This window comes from Hemicordylus capensis, chromosome 4 (genome assembly GCF_027244095.1).
Source record: "Hemicordylus capensis ecotype Gifberg chromosome 4, rHemCap1.1.pri, whole genome shotgun sequence".
NCBI lineage: Eukaryota > Metazoa > Chordata > Lepidosauria > Squamata > Cordylidae > Hemicordylus > Hemicordylus capensis.
In genome coordinates, this window is record NC_069660.1 from 112,787,063 (window position 1) to 112,803,679 (window position 16,617).

The 16,617-nt window shown below is 41.6% G+C and overlaps 1 protein-coding gene across 8 annotated transcripts in view; it reads left to right on the forward strand.

Moving 5' to 3' along the window:
• Window positions 1-16,617, forward strand: part of NEXN (nexilin F-actin binding protein) — a 44,394-nt gene that overhangs the window by 26,303 nt on the left and 1,474 nt on the right. For all 8 annotated transcript variants that reach the window (XM_053247954.1, XM_053247956.1, XM_053247957.1 and 5 more), the window contains 6 exons: window positions 3,538-3,735; window positions 3,920-4,099; window positions 4,960-5,148; window positions 9,251-9,448; window positions 9,992-10,213; window positions 16,195-16,380. In XM_053247954.1, coding sequence (XP_053103929.1) covers window positions 3,538-3,735; window positions 3,920-4,099; window positions 4,960-5,148; window positions 9,251-9,448; window positions 9,992-10,213; window positions 16,195-16,380 — 1,173 coding nt within the window. The remainder of the gene's footprint in view (window positions 1-3,537; window positions 3,736-3,919; window positions 4,100-4,959; window positions 5,149-9,250; window positions 9,449-9,991; window positions 10,214-16,194; window positions 16,381-16,617) is intronic.

The window sequence follows — 16,617 nt, forward strand, 5'->3', positions numbered from 1 at the left end:
CTTTTAAAAAAGAGAATAGACAAATGATTTACCAGCCTCGACAGTGTCTTAGGGTTTCAAAGCTGTCTGACATGGATATGGCCCCAGGATTATATTTATGAGTCTCTAAAACAGTTTAGGATCCTTATATCAAAAAATGTTCACCTTTTCAGAATTTTACATTTTAAGATCACTCAAGCAAGAAGTTCTCTTTTTAAACAAATTAGGGCCAAATTACAGGTGAAACTTGGAAAATTAGAATATCGTGCAAAAGTTCATTAATTTCAGTAATGCAAATTAAAAGGTGAAACTGATATGAGACAGACGCATTACATGCAAAGCGAGATAAGTCAAGCCTTAATTTGTTATAATTGTGATGATCATGGCGTACAGCTCATGAAAACCCCAAATCCACAATCCCAGAAAATTAGAATATTACATGGAACCAAGAAGACAAGGATTGTAGAATAGAACAATATCGGACCTCCGAAAAGTATACAGTGTACTGTGCTTGACTGGCCAGCAAACTCGCCTGACCTGACCCCCATAGAGAATCTATGGGGCATTGCCAAGAGAAGGATGAGAGACATGAGACCAAACAATGCAGAAGAGCTGAAGGCTGCTATTGAAGCATCCTGGTCTTCCATAACACCTCATCAGTGCCACAGGCTGATAGCATCCATGCCACGCCGCATTGAGGCAGTAATTGCTGCAAAAGGGGCCCAAACCAAGTACTGAATACATATGCATGCTTATACTTTTCAGAGGTCCGATATTGTTCTATTCTACAATCCTTGTCTTCTTGGTTCCATGTAATATTCTAATTTTCTGGGATTGTGGATTTGGGGTTTTCATGAGCTGTACGCCATGATCATCACAATTATAACAAATTAAGGCTTGACTTATCTTGCTTTGCATGTAATGCGTCTGTCTCATATATCAGTTTCACCTTTTAATTTGCATTACTGAAATTAATGGACTTTTGCACGATATTCTAATTTTTCGAGTTTCACCTGTACATGTTGCATAAAGTTCAACATTAATTGACTAGCTTACACAGGAACAGGGCTGGAGGTGTCCCCTTTTAGTTAAAGCAAACAATCTGGCTTGGGGGCATGGTGTGCAGAGGGAGGGTAACCCTTTTGCCTTGTATTGTTTTCCTGCTGAAAATTGCCCCCTTCATCTCAATAGCAGATATCTGCAGCAATTAATGATGGACTTAATGTAACATGTCATTTGGCCCTAAAATGTACAAGGTTCCACTCATGGTCTGAAGGCACATGATACAGCAGTGCTGCTAAATGTACATCACTTTGAACTATATGGTGGGGGAAAGGCAAGATATAAATGTAATCAAGATATAAGATTGAAATATGTCAGTTCTAGTGCATTTCTGGGGGGGTGGGGGGAGACTTACAAATTTGTTTTTCAGCTCCGTGTTTAAACAGGGATGTGGTTAATCAGATAGACACTAATAGCTTGATCTGTAACCCTGTTTAGCAGAAGTACTTCTGTTTAAAGCCAAACTACCCTAAATGAAGCAAAGTATCTATTGTCAGACATCTTACCACAGTCCCAAAGTGGACAATATAATTCTAATGTGTTCACAGTCTTCTAGATGGCAGTTCTTTCACGGAGGTTAATTTCTTTTGCAGAAGAGGAGCATAAGATTGGACACAAGGATCCCTACAAAAGGATCCTTTGGCTAGTTAAGGCATAATTCCATGCCCTCTGTGCTGCTACTCACATATACTTTGTGATGTGACAGACCTGTCACACAATTGTTGTTGTTTTACAAGGGCAGGGAAGAATCTGAGGCAAATGCTGAGAGGTGGTAGAAGGGAAAGTGGAACTGCCAATAGTCTCTTGCACTGCATCATAAGGGAGGTGGGAGTGCCCCTCTCTCCCTAGCAATAGTTTGGTAACTTGAGTTTTAGTACCAAGTGGGGCAGAACTAAATGGTGGCAGTGTACTTTCCATTGATGAGATGCTGCTTCAGCTGTGATGGCACAGTTTTCCATTTGGACCACACCAGTTAAAGTGTCAGGTTAGGATATGGCTCCCCATTAGATACTCTCTGGCTAAACCAGAATCTTATGTGGGCTATTTTGATTTCATTTCATTGGTTTCATTTCAGCTTCTTGATTGATAAACGTATCAATTTTATTTTAAATATGCCAAACATTTGCTTTATACTTACTCAGTTATGTTAATCAGCTCTGTGTTATTGAGGAATATCTTTTTAAGGCTTGATAAAATATGCCCAGATCAGTATTTGGATAAGGGTATAAACATTTTAGTGCTTGAAATAGGATGGCTAAATTTTGAGAAATTTAACCATCTATCCATCTATCTATCTATCCATCTATCATAATTGTATACCACCCAAAACATACATCTCTGGGTGATTTATAGGGGTATGCATAAAACCGGTTTGCCTGGTTCAGTTTGAGTCCGAACTGGACTCGTACCAAACCAGGCATGTTCAGTTTTGTGCCCCGCAAACAGATCCCCAGTTTGGCTCAAATTCAAGCTGGCTCAGGGGTCTAAGGTTAAAAAATTTTATTTTTAGGACTCACTGCCTGGTCCAGGGGTGCTGCCGTGGGTGTGTTTGTGTCTGCCATCTCCCCCTTCCCCCACTGGCCTTCCCGCATTCTTCAAAGGGCCATTTCAGCCCAATTTCAGGCCGTCCCAGCCCTTCCTCCACTGGCAGTGGCCACGCATGCGCCCTGGCCATTTGCATGGCCTGGGAGCCAGGGCTCATGCACGACAGTCTTCAAAATGGCCACCACTTACAGATGAAGGGGCAAGACGGCCCCAAAACTGGCCAAAACGGCCCTTTGAAGAGTGGGGGAAGGCGGGGGGGAGGGGGAGATGGCAGAGACCTGGCTACTTTTTTAAAAAATACCTTAGAACTGGCTTCAAGCCAGCTTCTTTAAGGGCTTTTTAAAAGTTGTCAGAGATGGGGAGGCTCTTATTTCATCAGGGAGCACATTCCAAAGCCTTGGGGCAGCAATGAAGAAGGCTTTCAGTTCACAGGCTAAACTTATGAGAAGAAATAAAAGGGACATTTCAGTACATTTCAATAGTCACAGAAAGGTTGTGTAAGCTGGTGTGTAGAGTTATGAATCAATCCCAGCTTGAAGTTAATCTCTGTTGTGAACTTACTAGCAGCATAGGCAAGCCAGTCTTTCATAGCTTCAGCAACTCCATAATCAATATGGGGATAATAATACTGACTTGCCTTTACAGAGTTTTGGAAGAACTCCAACAAAGTATGTGAGAAGCCCTTTGAACACTTGCAAATCTTATACAAATGCAAAATATGATAAAGGTTCTTATGAATGTTTGCTAGACTGTTTGCCAGAGCTCTATTCCTGTCTTTTTTGCTATCAAAAGTCTGATCAGTATCATTGAAACATGATTTTCTCTTGTAATCACAGATTGTGTCACTCTTACTCTCAAATAAGCAAGCATCTTGGTGGAAATTAAATTTCCCACAAGCAGTATCACCTGTGCTGTCCAAAAGTTTATAGCAACATTTGTCTTTAACAACAGGAAGGTGATGATTCATTGCTAGTGACAGTAGTTCCTGTAAAACCTAGCAAAACCCCTGGAAAGATGAAAATAACTTTTGAGGACCTAGAGAAAGAGAGAGAAGAACAAGAAAGACAAAAGCATGAAGAAGAAAAACGACTGAGATATGAACAGGAAAAACAAGTTCTCAGGGAAGTCAAATATTTTTCACCAGATGTGGTAAGCAAAATTGGGGAAAAAATCCTTGCATGCCAATCTTAAGCATATTTACTTGGAAGTAGGTCCCATTGATTTCAGTGATACTTTCTTCTGGGTAAGTTCAGGACTACAGGCAAAAGAGATTGTAAGTGCATATGTTAGTATCATGAGGATTTAAGTTTTGGAAATAAAACTTTATAAATAGGATGAAGATGAAAGTCAAGGCAGTGAAATAAAAGAATGCCTTTCTCCTGGAAAAGTGAAATTAACATTTGAAGAACTGGAAAGACAAAGACAAGAAAATCAGAGGAGGCAAGCAGAAGAGGAGGCAAGACAACGCTTGGAAGAAGAAAGACGTGCCTTTGAGGAAGCAAGGCAACAAATGGTAAATATGCTACAATATATAGGAAATGTTCTTTATGGAGAGCTGGTATAGTAAGAAATTGAGGGGGAGTGTTATTGGGGCCCTGATGTATAGTTTTCCCCATTTATTAGACTCACAAGAATAAACTATTGATGCTGTAATTTATTTGAAATACTTATATATACCACTTTTCAAGAAATAAAAGTTCTCATAGAGGTTTGCAGAGCAAAGGCGGAATGAGATGAAAGGGACTAAAATGATTCGCAACTGAAACAACAAACAAGAAAGATGACAGCAAAAGCCACTGGGAGGGATGAGCTAGAATGAACAGGGACAGTTGTGTCCCTTCTAAATATGAGACCCACCACTGTAAAAGAGGCCACTTTTGCCTATTTAGCAAGGGTACAGCTATACTGCTACTTTTGTTGCAGGTTCAGTGAATATTAACAGTCCATACATCTAAACCAGGGCTTCCGAACTTGTGGTACTCCAGATGTTGCTGAACTACAACTTCCATCATCCTCAGCCACAATAAATTGCATCTGGAGTACCACAGGTTGGGAATCCCTGATCTAAACCATTGAAGTATATGTTGAAAGTATATGTTGAAGTATATGTTATGCATAAGCCTGTATCATATATATATTTTATTCTGTAAGATTTTATTAGTTGTGGTTACCATGTTCTTCATTAATAATTTTTTTCTTTTTCTTCACCTTCATGACCTTTGCTATTCAGTGGTCAATATCCACCCACATATGCAATTTTTCTTATACTGGGATGTTTTCTGAGTTTTCAGACTTCTATATTTCACCTTTGAACATTGTTTGCACTTTTGAAGTCTTTTAAAAGATGTTAAAAAAATTGATTTTTTTCTAAAGATAAGTGAAAATGACAATGATGAGGAAGCTGAAAATTCTGTTAAGGAGTTCCGTCCTGGAAAATTGATACTTGGTTTTGAGGAATTAGAAAGACAGAGACAAGAAGAAGAAAAAAGAAGAACAGAGGAGGAAGCCAAAAGGCGTATAGAAGAAGAGAAACGGGCATTTGCTGAAGCAAGAAAAAGCATGGTAGGAATTGTAGTTTTATTTTTTGCTTGTTTATGAAATTGCAAGCTTCTGTATGGAGAAGTTTATTTCAGTTTATTGGAATTAACTTACGTGAGTTCAAAGCATGTCCACTTGAAGCAAAGCTGAAAACAAAGCAAAGTGATGACCACCTGAGAAAGAAAACTTGCAATTTGTGTGGGAGAAAGGAAGTGGAATAGATACATCTGATGAGAGTGTAGTTATCTCCCAGACAAAATATGAGAAAAGCCTGGTAAAACCTATGCACAAATACTTTTGTTGCAGTGCTCAATACTCAGGGCCGTCCCTAGAGGGGTGCGGGGCTGGGGGCGAATCAGCATGTGCGGGGCCTCCTTAACATTTCATATCATTACAGAATCATACTGATTGATGACATACAGTGTAAATTGTGTGAGTGAGGGTCTTGGACATGTCCAACCAGCTTGGACATATAATGCATTTCTAAAGAAATAAAAAGCACAACACATGCTTCACAGTTCTCAGACCTTCTGAGTTGCAAATCAACTTGAGCATAGTACATTCATAAAATAAATAAATAAATAAATAAATAGTTTGTTCAAGAAGTTTTTGTAATTTTCTGCCATGAAACAAACCCAACAATTTTTTAAACCCAACAATTTGTCCAATCCACTTCAATTTAAACATACACATTCCTCCTGCCCTGCCCTACATCTCTGCTCAAAGCCAAAGCCCTACACCAAGTCATTCCAGGTGATCTCAAGGCTGGGGCTGAAAGGGGGGAGTTTTACCCTTTTTTATGAAGGCAAAGGGCAGATCCTTCTATATGGGGGTGGAATTTTGGTCTAAGCGGGGGTGGCTTCGGTTCCAGACATTTTTGTAATTTTCTGCCATGAAAAAAGCCACTTATAGGACTTTTTGGATGGGTTTTTTTTTTTAATTAAACAAAATTAAAAACCAACAATTTGTCCAATCCAGTTTAAATATACATATTCATCTCTGCTCAATACCAAAGACCTATGGCAAGCCAATCCCTAAATATTCAAGGTGGGGGAAGATAACCACAAAAAGGAAATCACATCATACCTCCATTACTAAGGCTGGTCTGGGCAGAGGGTCTGCAGAGAGCTCTGGTGCTGGACACTCTCTGCCTGCCTGCCTCCCTGCTTCTTTCCTGAGCTTCAGGCTTCAGGGAGGCCTGCATGGAGGCCTCTCTGGAGGCCCTGCCCACCCACCAAACAGCTGAGAGGCAGGGAAAGAAGGAGCTCTAGCAGCTAGCACGGGAGCCTTTCAAGCTGCACACACACACACAAGATCGGCTGTGGGGAAAGATAAGTGGCTGGGACTGGGGGAGAAAGGAGGGCAGGCTGTACTGCAGTGTACCCAGAGCGGGGCCTGTGCCAGCACAGGGCTCGGGGCAATTGCCCTGGTCACCCTGCCCTAAGGAGAGCCCTGTCAATACTAATTGCTTGCAGGTTCATGGTCCAGGCTGGACAGAAGACTGGATGCTGATCAGATCCTGATTAGCAATAGTCAATACTGCCCTGCTAGAATGAGGATAATTTTGATAGACAAAATGACTAACAATTTAACTTTCAAACAAAACTGAGAAATCATAAAGGAAGGTTCTGTGGAGCTTTTGATCACAGATATTTTGTGGAATTTATTCTCACAGATGTCAGTGGACTAACATTGATTTATGTTAGCTGGCGATCTGAGGTAGTAAGGTCTACAAGGGGGGAAAGCCAACATAATTAAAGTGTGAGGATATCATTATCCTGTTGTTTCATAGTAGCATTGTGGCCATGAAGCTACGAATAAGTATATAGGGATTGTGACCAAAGCGTACAGGAACAAGATTGCATCTGGTGAGGAAATGGACCATGTGCTGATTTGTTTTAAAAGCAGGAAATTAAAACCAAATGTTCAGTGGCATTCCCATTTGGTTAGAACTGACTAGTGTCCATTTCCTGTATCTGTGTTCAGTCTGCCACTTTCCTAGGACTGATTTTATCTAATATTATACTTTATATTCTCCAGAAATGTATATTAACAACCCAATCTTGAATCCTCAGGCAGCCTCTTACACATGTGTAGCAGGGTTTTCCATTGAAACCTAAGAAGTTGGCTTGCAGTGTGCATTGTAGAGTCTGTGGAGCTTTTATGTAAAATTTATTAGGGATGTGCATGAATTGTTTTGGCGGAGTGGGAAGCAGTACCTTTAAGCATGAGTAAAGCAGGTTTTTATGTGCTCTGCTGCCCCACTGCATTTCCGGGTGCAGCAAAGTGCCACTCAGAAGTCCACGTGCAGCTCTGTCCATGTGTTTCCTGTGCGGCACGGTGGCCATGTTTGTGGTCAGTATGGTGTTGCAGACCATGCACATGGCCGCCGTGCACAGGCTTCTGGGTGCAGCGCCATAGCTCACGTGGTCTTCTGAGCAGCGCAGTGGCGCACCAGAAAATACGGTGGGGCAGCAGAGATGCAGGTAAGGAACGGCTTTACTCATGCTTTAAGTTACTGCTTCCCACCCTATTGAAATGATTTGGCAGGCCCCTACTGAAGCGATCCAGCACATCCCTACTAGCGCTGAATTGATTAGTGCACATCCCTAGAATGTACTGCATTATGTCCCAATTATTGCAGTGAATTTTATTTTCAATTAATGTTTCGTATCAAAGCTTTATTGTAGAATTAAAGGTTTTCGTTCAAGATTGGGCCTTAAACGCCTTTTAACAGCTTTTGTCGCATTTCCCAGGCAGAATTCTCTTGTAATAAACTGGTATAAATCTGAGATCCTGGTTTTTGAGAGGAAATTTCAGTGCCATAAATGACTGGTTTGTGGTCATCTGAATAATCAGGTCAGATGTTTTAGGTATCTTGGTTTGCTGTTTCATTGTTCCTTATCTTGGTCAATCCATCGTCGCTCTGCTATACAGAAGTCATATGCCTTTTTTTTTTTTTAACTTCTGCATTTTTTCCTTCTAACGTCAGATGTTATATTCCAGCTGCAATTAAAACATTTGATGCTAAGTTGTTTTCACAATTTTAATATGGTGTCTCTGTATGGGTAAATGCAGCATCTTACGGGCTTTGTAATATTCAGGCCCATTTTTTAAGAGCTTTGTTAAGTTGTGTATCAAATGCTTTGGTCCTATTAGAGATGGGGCAATGTCCATTGGAAACCAAAGCATGGTTGGTAGCAATTAAATTTTGGTTTAGCATTTATGTGTCTGGAAACACTTCGGGGTTACGTTGCCATCTTGTTGAGGATTCTTTTATTAACTCTTGATTTAAAGCTGTTTCCTGGAAAATTGGTCTGTCTCCTTACCATTTGTTTTTGATGGGACACACTTCAGCCTTCTCTTTAATTAAGCAAAGACTTTGGGATATAACTTCTCAAGAGTTGGTTGGTAAAGTTAGTCCGTCCTGCTCTTTATTCCATCTGGGTATTAATTACCAGAATAATTGGTGTATGGCTTTGTACTTAATCTATCTTAATAATAGTTTTCATCAGATTTGTTTTACAAAGGTCCGTTTAAATGCCTTTCCTTCGCAGGTGTTAGGGAGATTTCAGGGTATACCATTCACACAAAGATTCTGTCCATGCAATAATTTAGAAAGAGAGACTGTGGAGCATGTACTTTTAGTCTGTGGGCTTTATGCTGATTTAAGACAAAATCTTATCTGCCCATTATTATCACAACCTGGTTGTTCAATCCAGGTACAGGAAATGCAAAATTCCTCTTATTTGATTCCAGGTCTGAGGTAACCCTTGCTGTAGCTAAATTTTTAGCAGCTGTGATTAAACATAGGAGGAAATTAATAGCTCAAATGGTTGTTTTGTTAATATCTAATGGTACATCAAATTGTTTCTTTTGTTTGTTGCTTTTTATGTTGTATTTTGGGTCTTTTGACCGTAATAAACTTAAATAAATAATTTATTGACTGACTGACTTAAAGGTAAGCAAAAAATTTGTAATGATCTAAGCATAGGTACATGTGGATGAAACTAATTTTATAGGGAAACTGGGAATAAGTCACCTCAGGTTAAAATATTCAAGTAATGTAATTATAAATTAAGTACAGGTATCCATAGAATTAATGACAATAAATTATATCTAATAGGTTCCAGATGATGAGCTTTCACAGATGTCAAAAACTGTATCTCAAGAATCTCTCACACCTGGAAAACTGGAAATTAACTTTGAGGAGTTATTGAGGCAAAAAATGGAGGAAGAAAAGAGACGCACAGAAGAAGAACGCAGACAAAAACTGGAAATAGAAAAGCAAGAATTTGAACAGCTCAGACAAGAAATGGGAGAGGTCTGTCTTCTGTTTTAAAAAGTTGTTATCTTGCTTTTATTTGAAGTTGTTCTCTTTTGTTTATTTGAAGTTACTTCTTGAACAACTAGGATAAATCTTACAGTTTAGATACTGAAAATTGCGGTTAGGAGGTGGCTAGCTAGACTTGGAAAGCAAACAATGGGCAAGACGGGTTGGTTATACTTTATTATGCAGTTTAATGTTCACACTCAGATTATTGTAATCTACATTGTGAATAGGGATGTGCAGAACCGGTTTGATTGTGAACCAATCCGCCACGAACTGGGCCAGTTTGAGCGGTTCAGTCGTGAACTGCTTCAAACTGGTTTGAGCTGGTTGGTCGAACCGACCAGCCTGGCCGATTGACCGAACCGGCTCACAGACTTACAGTTCAGTCCGAATTCAGACTGAACCACAGCAAGTGGTCCGTGCACACCCCTATTAGTGAACAGTTTAAGAAGGCATACAAATTTAAATTTGGTTTTACTGTAGGAGTTACACTTGTACTGACAATAGCCTTGTGGCATGGTTTTTCTTTTATAGGAGGAGGAGGAATGTGAAACCTTTGAATTAAGCAGAGAATATGAGGAATTAATAAGATTAAAAAGAAGTGGTTCCATTCAAGCAAAGAATTTGAAGAAAAAGTTTGAAAAAATTGGGCAATTGTCTGAAGAAGAAATACAGAAAAAAATTGAGGAGGAAAGAGCAAAGAGGAGGGCAATGGATCAGGAAATAAAAGCAAGGGAAGCAGAGAAATTTCAAGAGGTATGTTGGTTTCATAGTAAATGTGAAGTAAATCTGTGCCATGTTATTTAAACATCTTGGTGTGGACTACAAGTTGGTTTGCCAGAGGTTACCACACTTTCACTGAGCTGGTTTACAGAAGAGTTTAATATTGTTTTAATAAAACATTTAATCAAAACTCATTGCTCCATTATAAAGGACCAGTCCTAGCAGCTAGTCCAAGCATGTTTACATGGTGCAAGTTTTTACAGCTGTCTTTGATACTCTTTCCCATTTGTTTTTGATTTTGAGCAACAATCTAAATGAAAATAATATTGAGGGGAAATGTTTTGAGAAGGAAATGGCAGACTCTAAATTAGGCAAAGTTTTTATATCTTGGGTGAATAAATGTGTATTTAGAGACTTCTTAAAAGTCAGAGATGAGGAGGCTCTTATATCATCAGGTAGCACATTGCAGAGTCTCGGCGTAGAAGAGAAGGCCCATCCCTGTGTAGGCACCAGACGAGATGGTGACAACTGTAGACAAACCTTTCCAGATGATCTCAATGGGTGGTGGGGCTCATAGTGAAGATGTTCTCTTAAATACCTAGGGGCTAAGCTCTTTAGGGCTTTACGGGTTATAACCAGCACTTTGTATTTTGCCTCAAAACAAATTGGTAGCCAGAGTAGTTCTTTTAATATAGGAATAATATTGTCTCTCCGAGATGATCCAGAGACCAACCTGGCTGCCACATTCTGTACCAACTGCAGTTTCCGGTGTACTAAGGCAGCCCCACATAGAGAACATTGTAGTAGTCAAGTCTGGAGATTACCAGCATATGTACTGCTGTTCTGAGGTCATTAATCTCAGGAAACTAGCTGAAGCTGATGGAAAGCACCTATGGCCACTGCCTCAACCTGAGACACCAAGGAACGCTTTGCATCCAGAAGCACTCCCAGACTGCATACCTGTTCCTTCTGGGGAAGTGTGACCCGATCCAGAACCGGCAGATCAAAATTGTCTCCTGACTTACAAACCCACACAATACGTAACTCCATCCTATTGGATTCAGTCCCAGTTATCCCTCATCCAGACCATTGCTGCTTCCAGACAGGCACTTAGGGAGTTTATGTTTTCTCCTGATGCTGTTGACATGGAGAAATAGATTTGGGTGTCATCAGCATACTGATAAAACCCTGCACCAAGTCACCTGACGATCTTTCTCAGAGATTATATGCAGATGTTAAAGAGCATTGGAAATAGTATAAAGCCATATAAACGTTCTTGTTTTGAAGAGCACCGGTCCCCAAGAGACACCATCTGGAATCTGCTCAAGGGGTAGGAGCAGAACCAGAACCATTGCAAAGCAGTGCCACTCCCAACACTCTGATGGTCCAGAAAGATACTATGGTCAATAGTATCGAAAGCTACTGAGAGACCCAAAAGGACCAACAGAGTCACACTCCCTCTGTCAATTTCCAATTGGAGATCACCCATCAGGCTGACCAAGGCAGTCTCTACCCCATAGTCTGCCTGAAAACCAATTTATTATGAATACACTCAATCTGTTCATATTTCTACGTACGTCTTTACTGTCATCTAGAAGAGACTGCATAGCTAATGTAGGACTGGACTTTAAGAGGCATTTTCATACTTGAAACACAACCAAGTAACATTAGCTCCATGAAGTTCCTATGACTTCAACCACAGGGACACAACCCATTTTTCATGGTTTGGGATAGTGTAGTTGTTGCTGCTTGAACCATGGGAAGATGCTTCAAATAGACTCAAGTCACTAGTCCTAGTCCACAAGCCAAGTATTGGGCCTGCACACATACATGTACATACACTCACGGTTGGGTCCAATCTGACCCAACTCCCCAAGCCAGCATAACTGTCAGGAGTGTTGATATGAGCCCTGCAAAACTGTATGAGGCAGGTCGGATTGCTCCTGACATTTTACTGGGCTCTTTCCCTTCTCCCATTATCTTGCCCCAGTCCCCCACCCTTTCCCCCAATACTTGGGACTCTGTGGGGACTGGGAATGGCAGGCACAATTTCCTATTTGGTCCCTATGGAGCTCCAGCAAGCCTTTGCACAGCTCGTCTTTTTAAATGACAGTGTTTTCCCTTGCAATGTGAGCTAGCTTGAAAACATTAGCATAGTACAGTTTGGGGTGTATAATTCTTTGAAATCATTTAGAGGGCTACAGATGCCCAAATGTACCTTGCTGGGTTCAAATGCACTACAGGGAGAAGAAAAAAACATTGTTTTAAAAGATGTGGGCATGAGGGCTTGAGGCAACTGGATCTAGCATTCCATATGGAGTAAATACTTCACACCTTTCACCAGCCCCCAGAGTCCTGAGGAACTCTGACAGGGATGTTAGAACCTGATAGAATTTAGCGGGGGGGGGGCAATGTCTTGATGGAATTGTTTCTGCAAGTGCCCAGAGTTGGGCATATCAGGTCTTGGACTGACACAACTGCACAGGCCTAATCATGTATTACCCTTACCACACTTTCATGTTAAAGGCCATTCATTATTCCTGTAGTGAATTAAGGTGGGGTTTGTTTGTTTTTTAAGTGAGCCTCAATTAATGTCACTGTCCATTTTCATTTCCTAGAATTCCACAAACGGATGGATAAGTGCTTGGTATAGGTTGGGGAGGGGTTGGTTGCTGCTTGGCCAACCTGTGGCAACAACTTCAATGTATGATTAGTTATAGCTCTGATCTCTTTAGGCCTGTGTGAACCCAAAACCAGTTCAGCACTGTAATGTTTGTGTACTTATCTTCCAACATTAAGTGGCCACCTTTCCCATCCATCCAACACAATTCTATTCTATACTTCCTGAGCACCTCCCAGCTCAGTTGGTAACATGATCCGTGTTGGTCTCTTGATCTTGCATCACTAGTGAAAGAATATTTGCTGTGTTCTGGTAGGAAAGCATACACACAAGTTTTGTACTTGTCAGTGACAATGGATGCACATAATCTCATTCTGCAGTTTGGCCTACCCTGGGTGCTTCAACAAGAAGTGAACGCTATTACAGAACCTTTTAGACTCATCTAAAACTCTTGCGTAGCTTTGGCTCCTGCCTTAAACATTTTGTGGCTTACTACCTCTTCTAAACAAGTGAAACATCTGGCTTGACTACCCCAGCCAGATGTATGTTGAAAAGCATTATTATAAATATTCATCATATTTGTATAGCAGTGATCTAAAACAAGAGCTTTGTCCGATTTGGAGCAATATAAATATATTGCACAAAACAAATTTGTCATGTTCTGATCAGTGGCAGGGTAAAAACGGGGGCGGGGGGGGAGTACTGTAGTCTTCATACTTTCCTAGAAACACTCAGCTGGCAACTATGAAACAGGATCGTAGCGTAAAGGGGCCCTCACTCTGACCTAGCGGTCTGAAGATTGCTGTATAAATTAACCAAAAGAAATGATTTTGTGGGACAGTACACTTTGTCCAGTAGTAAACAGAGCAACATCATGGATCTTCTATTTGCTTTTACTACTTTAAGAAGTATACTAGGCATCTTTTTGGTTAATTTATAAAGGATTGCTTTTGTTTTCTTTGTAACAGACATGAAGTTTCTCTTTGCTTATCCTCTATAATAAAACCCTAAGTGAGTGTCCGTGGCCTTGGAACGTTGGCGTCTGCGTCCCTGTCTCCCTGGGCTGTTCTGGGCCTGCACGAAGCGCAGGCCCAGAACAGTCCAAGGGAGACACGACTGCTGACACCAGGCGGCCATGCTGGCTGGTTCTATTGCTGCCGGCCGGCACTCTGGGAGGCGGGAGGGAAGAGGACACCGGGGCCGGGCGGGCAGCAATCTGGCTGGGAAAGACAGCGGGCGGGCAGCAATCTGGCTGGGAAAGACAGCGGGCGGGCAGCAATCTGGCTGGGAAAGACGGCGGGGTCAGTGGCAGCAATCTGGCCGGCACTCTGGGAGGCGGAAGGGAAGAGGACACCGGGGCCGGGCGGGCACCAAAATAGCCGGCGGGAACGGCGCTCTGGGACCTGGGAGGGATGAGAATACCGGGGCCGGCGGCAGCGGGTCCAGCCCAGCCACGGAGAGCCCAGAGGCAGCAATGGGGCATCCAGCCCGACGCCCAAGCACACACCTCCCCCCCAAATAAAGCTATAGCAACGGAGCACTGCTACCCTCTACTCCGGCTGAGAAAAATCAATCTGCCTGGGCGGGCTGCGACGCAGCTCTTTATATGCTCAGGGAGCGGACCACATTGAGAACAACAACAGGGAGCTACAAGGCAAGCTCCAAGTTGTGCTTTTAGGGGCCCCTTTGCTGGGGTTTCTCTCTCCGGTGCCCTGCACCCTAGAGACGGCATACCACTGCCATTCCCTGCTCCCGGCGGTGCTTGATCGAGCTGCCAGGGTGCCACAGCTCTCTAGCGCTGGGAAAGTCCCCGCTGAAGCGATTTTAAGGGCGCACCCTATGCTGGAGAGAGACGGAGGATAGGGGCGCCCTGTATAGAGGGCTCTGTCTCCCCCAAGCAGAGGCACTTGCGAAAGCCAATGCATGGATCGGGTAGAGAAGAGGGAGGGAGACAGGACAATAGAAAGATAGAAAGAAGGAAAGAGACAAAAGAGAGAGAAAGGAAGGAAAAGGACAAAAGAAACAAGGAGGGAGGGAGGGAAAGTAGGAAACAGAAGTAAGAAAGGAAGGAAAAAGAAATAGAAGGGAAAAGGACAAAAAAAAAAAAGACAGAAAAAAGGGAGGAGCATCCAACTGCAAAGAGCGAGCCCATAAAATAAAGAGGAAAATAAAAATAAAAAAGAACGATGGGAGTGAGAAGAGGTGGAAGAAAGGAAGGAAAGGAGAGAGGGAAAGAGAAGAAAGGAAGGAAAGGAAACAAAGGAAGAGGGAGAGAAAAGGAAGGAGTGAAAGAGAGAGAGAGAGAGAAAGAAAAAAGAAGAGGAGGGCGAAAGAGAGAGGGAGAAGGAATAAAGGAAACAACAAAACCAAAAGAAAAAAGGTTCTAGCGCCCGTTATTTTAACGGGCTTAAAAATACTAGTTAGAAATAAAGTTCTATAGATTTTCAGCACACTGATGTTGCTTGTATTTCTTTCATGAGCAAACTCTACTGTAGAACCTGCAATCAAAATGTATGTATCTTCATTTAGTGTGCAGAATTCAGTAGTTAGTAGATCCAAATTGTGCAAAAATGTAATCTTTTACATTTCCCACTGCTATCCATACTTTAAATTGGATTTGTGTGTTGTATTTAAGAGGGAACAGCCTGGAGAAAGATACAAATGTATACTGGAGGCTGTTTAATGTTTATTTCATTCTTCATTCAAGGTAGCATTAGTCTCACCAATTCTGTAAAATAGGCTGGACTGACAGATTAGTGATTCACTTAAGGTTACCCCAGTGAACTTTGTGGCTAAGTGGATTTGAACCTAGCTCTCTCTAGGCCTAGTTTGACATTTTAACAACTCCACCATGCTGCCCACCTCCACTTAGATGTAATAAGGTCAGGGTGAGTTACAAGATTGACTTATTCTTTCCATAATAAATCACATTGAGAAATTGTTGTAACTAAGTTGTATAGGCTTGCAGGTGGGCCTACAGCCCCTTTTAAGGATTAGGCAGCCACAGAGGTGCAAACACCCCTAATGAGCTCTCAGAACGGGTGCAAGCTGCTCACATTCCAAGATGCTAAGCAGCAGTGTTTGTTTCAACTTCTAGCCCACTTCTCATGTCACATCCTTGGGCTGGCTAGTTTGTGAAGTCTGTTACTGATAGCAGATTTGCATTATTCTCTTTGTCCACAAGCCTCGTTTGACAAGTGAATGTGGTTGAGTTAACTCAATTTCTATGGCACTGGGTGATGACTTGATGCTACAGTCAACGTTTTTGAGTTTTAGAAGATCCTTCTTAAGAGTGCTAAGTTATAATGCAACACTCTTCAGTTAACTACATACTTATTTTATCTGTGCCTTTTCCCTAAAAGCTATTTCTTCCCTACCCCTCAAATCTTTCCAGGAAGATGAAGTAGATGTGAAGCCAGCCGCAAAATCTGAAGCTCCATTTACACATAAGGTCAACATGAAAGCTCGATTTGAACAAATGGCAAAGGCTAGAGAAGAGGAAGAACAGAGGAGAATTGAAGAACAAAAGTTGTTACGCATGCAATTTGAACAGAAAGAAATTGATGCTGCATTACAGAAGGTATCAGCAGGCTAGCAGCCTCTCCGTAGACCACCAAGTTCTTATAATTAGGAAAAAATGTCTTTGTGGGTCTGATTGTGTGGAGAAAGGGCCTGGCTCTTGTAACACACATCTTCTCCCTGGTTCCTTTTGGTAGAAGCTGGGCTAGCATACAAGTGTTACCCCTAAGAGCACATTGTTTCCTTTACTTAAAGAATAGTCATTTATTCTTATATGGAAAAATTACTGGTGTGAGAT